The 5912-nt window shown below is 40.9% G+C and overlaps 1 protein-coding gene across 1 annotated transcript in view; it reads left to right on the top strand.

Moving 5' to 3' along the window:
* The first annotated feature begins 62 nt into the window (after positions 1-62).
* fancl (FA complementation group L) overlaps positions 63-5912 on the top strand; it is a 31499-nt gene continuing 25649 nt past the window's right edge. The window contains exons 1-5 of the mRNA XM_005745857.2: positions 63-433; positions 948-1006; positions 3748-3808; positions 4242-4298; positions 4576-4673. Of these exons, the coding sequence (XP_005745914.1) occupies positions 347-433; positions 948-1006; positions 3748-3808; positions 4242-4298; positions 4576-4673 (362 nt within the window). The 5' untranslated portion in view covers positions 63-346. The remainder of the gene's footprint in view (positions 434-947; positions 1007-3747; positions 3809-4241; positions 4299-4575; positions 4674-5912) is intronic.

The raw sequence follows: 5912 nt of genomic DNA on the forward strand, positions 1-5912 counted from the left end.
ACCGGCAGTTAATCAGTAAAATCATCAACACACTAACGTTTAAACGTCACACCAACGACTGTCAAGAAGCTTCAGAATTACGATACTTTTTGTAAGTCTTTGAAAGCAACTGGATGACGTCGACTGTTTGGGATTTAATGGCGGGATGCAGGGGTTGCGATTGATTCTCCTGTCAACGCACCTCTTGCTAATTCTACGTTTAACAGCTTTAGCTTGAATTTCTCAGGTTTGGTTCAAGTCAGCGACTAATCAGAAAGTGCCAGTCTGTACGGTCCAACTCAAGCTAGGAAGTAGCCACCCTGCTTTGCGAGCGGAAACTTAGACGTAAAAGGTCATAGAAAGTTTTATGGAGAAATCACTGGTAAACGATAACCCGTTGCTTGTACCTCTCAACAAGCAGCAGACAGTCTACGATGGATTTATCACTGTTCAGGTAAAATTATGCGTTTGTGTGTTGTTTTTTGTTGGACGTATGTCAGTGTCATATTGAAAAAACTATTAATTTAAAGATTTTTTGCTTTGGATGCAAATACTCGTCTGGAAACCATATATTTAAACATCTAACTGATTTATAGAAACTTCTGGTAAATTCGTCCTGTTTTTTTAAGAAGCTTACATTAGTATCGGTAGCAGAACCGTAATTGTATTAGCGCATGAAACGACTTCATAAGCTGGTATATAATCTTGAAAGCAGTTACTTACTACGAGTGTCATGCCGTATTAAAGCGATGAAAAAAAGTTGAAAACGTGGTCTAAAGTAAATTTCTATTATTTATGTGTCTCTTGAAACACCCAAAGAAACGTAATATTATCCAATTCCTTAACGTAGGTTGGTCGGTCACGTGTTCTTCATTAGCGCGTTAGTTGTAGAAGGCATTAACCTCTGTAGTACACTGATCGCAGAGCTAGTAATCTGCTTTAATAATGCTTTGTCTTGTCCCCCCCAGGAAAGAGACTTCAGGATGAGAATAGTACTCCCACCAGATCGACAGCTCAAGAAGGCCAAGTACAAGCATCCCCCTTGCATTCTCTGTACAAATGTTTTAGATGTGATACGGGATAAGGTCTAATAAGGGAATTGTAGTAAAGTGCTGCTATAATGTAGTAGTTAACAGATTTGCTTAGTAAACTAAAAGCTGATTCCAGCCAAAGACTCAAAGAACCTTTGGGGTTGCATCAGGAAGGGCATGCTGGGTAAAACTGTGCCAAACAGAAATACCTTAAAAATATATAATTTTCATGAAAATGACTTATAAAAGCTTCCAAAGAATAAAAAGAAAATAAGATTTATATGAAATGGCTTAACTTTCCCACATGTAGTTATGACCAACATCATCAAGCAAAGGCTCTTTTCAGGCAGAATCAACTTCATTATAAGGAAGTAACAGTATTTTAGTGTATCTTAATTTGTGAGAGCTAACTTAACAGTATTGTTTACTAACAACATTAAACTGCATTGTTTGGTTTCTAAGACATATCCTCAGCTTTCTGCTGCTTCCCCTTAAACCAAAACTGAATTTCTGTTGCTGCTATTTCTCCTGATTCGCGTCTGTCCCTGCTCAATTTTACACCCCACAGGTTATTAATTATAAGACTGTGGTCTGTCTTGTGTATTCCATTCAGTTTTTATTGATATAGCGCCAATTTACAACAACAGCCACGTCTGGGCACTTTATATTATAGACCTTACAATAATAAAAAGAAAACACCAAAAATCAGATGGTGACAGCGGGGAGAAAGAACTCCCTTTTAAAAGTAAGAAGCCTCCAACAGTACCAGGCTCAGGGAGGGGGAGCTGATATAGAGAGTATCTTGAACCAAAACATTCTACAGGGTGGGCCATTTATATGGATACACTGTAATAACATGGAATGGTTGGTGATATTAAAGTCCTGTTTGTGGCACATTAGTATATGTGAGGGGGCAAACTCCTCAAGGTGGGTGGTGACCAATGGTGTGCTTGGTTTCAACATAACTTTATTCTTTCATGAGTTATTTACAAGTTTCTCTTTGTTCACAGCCATTGACATGTCGAAGAGGTTAACACGTGAGGAGCGGATCGAAATTGTGTTGATATCTGGTGAACGCAGTAACCGTGTCATTGCAGCAGATTTCAATGCAACACTGAACCAGTTTCACGAAACTTAACAAGCAGTTTGCTAACTGTAGCATGGGAGATGGGTGGTCTCGTAGGGTGTCTTGCACGTTCCCTGAGTTTTTCCAGCAAGATGGTGCACCACCACATTATGGGTGCCAGGTCCGAGCATTCCTAGATGAACAGTTTCCTGGAAAGCGGATTGGTCGTCGTGGGCCAGTTGAATGGCCCCCAAGGTCTCCTGATCTGACCCCCTTAGACTTTTATTTTTGGGGTCATCTGAAGGCAATTGTCTATGGTGTGAAGATACGAGATGTGCAGCACCTGAAACTACGGATACTGGATGCCTGTGCTGGCATTTCTCCTGCGGTGTTGCTATCAGTGTGTGAAGAGTGGGAGAAGAGGGTTGCATTGACAATCCAACACAATGGGCAGCACATTGAACACATTTTATAAGTGGTCAGAAACGTGTAAATAACTCATGAAAGAATAAAGTTACGTTGAAACCAAGCACACCATTGTTGTTCTTGTGACATTACCAGTAAGTTTGATGTGTCACATGGCCCTCTTCCTATTGAAAAAAACAAAAGTTGTATCCAAGTTGGCCGACTTCTAAATGGTCACCACCCATCTTGAGGAGTTTGCCCCTCACATATACTAATGTGCCACAAACAGGACTTTAATATCACCAACCATTCCCATGTTATTACGGTGTATCCATATAAATGGCCCACCCTGTACTTTTAGCCACAAGTAAGTCTGCAGTGTGAGAGTGAAGTTATCTGTTGACATAATATGATATTATATGGTCTTTAAGATATAACAGAGCATGATTTTTCTGGACTTTATATGCAAGGAGGAGGATTTTAAATTCAGTGCTGGATTTAACAGGGAACCGATGAAGGTTTAGGGGAAATCGGATCTCTGCCTCATGTACATTTGCTGTATGTATTCGTATGATTGCATCTCACCCTATCCTGAGCATCTTAAGGATTCACTAGATTTCTAAATGTTGTCTATGGTCTTCCTCTTCCTCATACATTTCAACTCCACATTTGGCATCCTTTGTCCAATCTACATACAGTTACTAGCTTTGTTAAATAAAATGTAACAACAAATACATGCAGAGTTATAAATTTACTGAATTGGTATTTAAGTAAAATAATTCATGACAACAAGATGGAAATTCTTGTTCTGGACACCCTCTCTACTTTTAAGATTAGGCTTAAAACTTTCCTTTTTGATAAAGCATATAGTTAGGGATGGATCGGGTGACCCTGAATCCTTCCTTAGTTACTCTGCAATAGGTGTAGGCTGCTCCGATCAGTGTTTCTTCTTCACTTACCTGTTTTTCACTTTCTATGTGTTTATACACCCCTATGCAATCACTCGTTAGTTATTATATTTTCTGGTTTATAAAAAACATAAGGCACCACTAAAAAAGCATTTTGACCTTTAATCAAGGTTAAATTATGGCCTGCACTAACAGGAAAATCTATGGATTACTCTTAGGGTAAGGTAACTTGGCCAATCAGCGATACGTGTGTACGCACCATTGAAAGCAGATTTTGAGCCAGAAAAGATGTTCTTGAAATTTGTGCCTGGCCACAGAAGATGTCCTCAGTAACCCATTCACAACTTTGTCCTTACAGGCTGCACTGCTGCTGGCAGCTGAAGCACCTGTTGCGTGGATATGAGCGCATAGTGAAGCAGGTAAATGTGCCGCATGTTGGTATTTAGTGATATGTTGTCTCAGTCTATGAGAGCACGCTGTCTTGTGCTGCGTGCTTTGTATTTGGCTCCTTTGTGTCGCTCCTGCTCCCTCTGTCACCCATCAGGCTCGCCTCACTCACAGGCAGAGAAAAAATATTTTTCACTGTTTAATTAACATCGCCTGGAAAATGTCCCTATTTGTTATGTGGCCCCTCAGGGTTATTTGGATGAGATTGATATTTCACCCCGGGCTGCAAAGTTCATTATTTTCACAGCCTTTAAGCTATCATTAATTATTAAAGCTGGTGGCAGCCCCCATTAATCACAAACACTGTTTGATTTGAATGGCTGGCTAGAGGAAAAAAATAGACACTGTCACTTCATTATCCCTCCATTCAAGGATGTCTTTTCTCTCGTGTTTGACTCCTCACAGAGGCTGCAGCAGTCGGCTGATCTTGTCGGTTTCATTCTGGAGCTGAAGACTGTCTTGGTAAGGAGGAGAATGACATGGCGGCTCGCACGGTCACTTTGACATTGTAGCTTCATGAATAGCAACTAAATGGGAACCTCCAGGCATTATCAATAGCCTTGCTTGAGAGGCATATACACGTGCATGTGTATTTTGTACCATAAAAATAAAGAAAACTGTCATCACGGCCCTGATTCAGCTTGCTCTGTAGAAAGATTGCTCCTGAGAGTAAGTTGTGATATGATGTGCATAGTAATCTGGGCTTAAAATAAGAAGAGCTCTGTGTGTGTTGTTGCAGGAAGTGGTGCTGAAGAGCCGCCCCGAGTGCCGCTCCATCCCGCCTCCGCAGTATTACTCTCAGCTCATCTCTGAGATGGAGACCCTCGGGTGGGACAAGTAAGTGGGCCAGTAAGAGTACCAACACATGCTCCGGAACCAGGGCTTTATTGGCGCGTCAGTCATTAAGCTGTGAAATGTTTGTCAGCATGTTTGCCAGCTCTGAACGGCACTTTTACTGGTGGTTTTGTCTGAGCTTAGGTTTGTGTCTGCTGAGTATAGGACACCACAACAACATACAACAGCATTCATCTCAAGGCACTTTATAATGTAAGGTAAAGACCCTTCATTATTGGACAGAAAACCCCAAGAGTCAGACAATCCCCTGTGAGCAGCACTTGGAGACGGAAGTATTTCCTTTCAATAGGCAGAAATCTCTGACAGAAGCAGGCTCTGAAATTATCTGCTTAAGCAACAACACTGATCGTGTTATTACAAAGCAGTCCTCTGGAAATATCCTACAGGCCTGCTTATGGTGCATGCTGCTGTTTGTAGGGGGAAAATACTTTACTTGCCAAGAATGTTGTGACAAACGGATAACCGAGTCACCTTTTTTCAGTGGAATGAAAGATTATCTATACTTACCTGGCCCTACGTGGAAAAAAATAAAACCTAATAACTGATTGCTGTTCTTGGTAACAAAAGTGGCACAATCAGACATTTTTGCTCTTTTCTGAATTAGTCTGAGATGGACCTACTGTTTGCTTTGTTTGTTTTGTCCTCCTGGATCAGTGCTTTTGAATTTCAGAGCTCAAACTGATGGCTGGACATTCTCCTTCAAGATTTTCTGGTACTGACTAGAATTCATGGTTCCCTCAGTTATGGCAACTCATCCAAGTCCTGAAGCAGCAAAATAGCGCCAGACCATCATACCACCACCACCATGTTTGACTGTTGATATGATGTTCTGTTTTTTACACTAGATATAACATAGCCTTCCAGAAAGTTCAGATTTTGTCTGGTCAGTCCACAGGACATTTCCCCCAAAGTCTTGGGGATCATCAAAATATTGTTTGGCAAATGAGAAACTTTGTGTTCTTTTTAGTCAGCAGTGGTTTTTGCCTTGGTACTCTCCCAAGGATGCCATTTCTGACCTTTCTCTTTCTTATTGTTAAATTATGAACACTGAACTTAACATAGGCAGTGAGGCCTGAAGTTCTTTAGATGTTGTTCTGGGTTCTTTTGTGTTCTTTTGTCTCCTGGATGAGTCGTCAATGCTCTCTTGGAGTAATTTTGGTAGACTGGCCATTGCTGTGAAGTAGGGCTGCCACGATTAGTCGACTAGTCACGATTATGTCG

This window comes from Pundamilia nyererei, unplaced genomic scaffold (assembly GCF_000239375.1).
Source record: "Pundamilia nyererei isolate P.nyererei 1_Seehausen unplaced genomic scaffold, PunNye1.0 scaffold00168, whole genome shotgun sequence".
NCBI lineage: Eukaryota > Metazoa > Chordata > Actinopteri > Cichliformes > Cichlidae > Pundamilia > Pundamilia nyererei.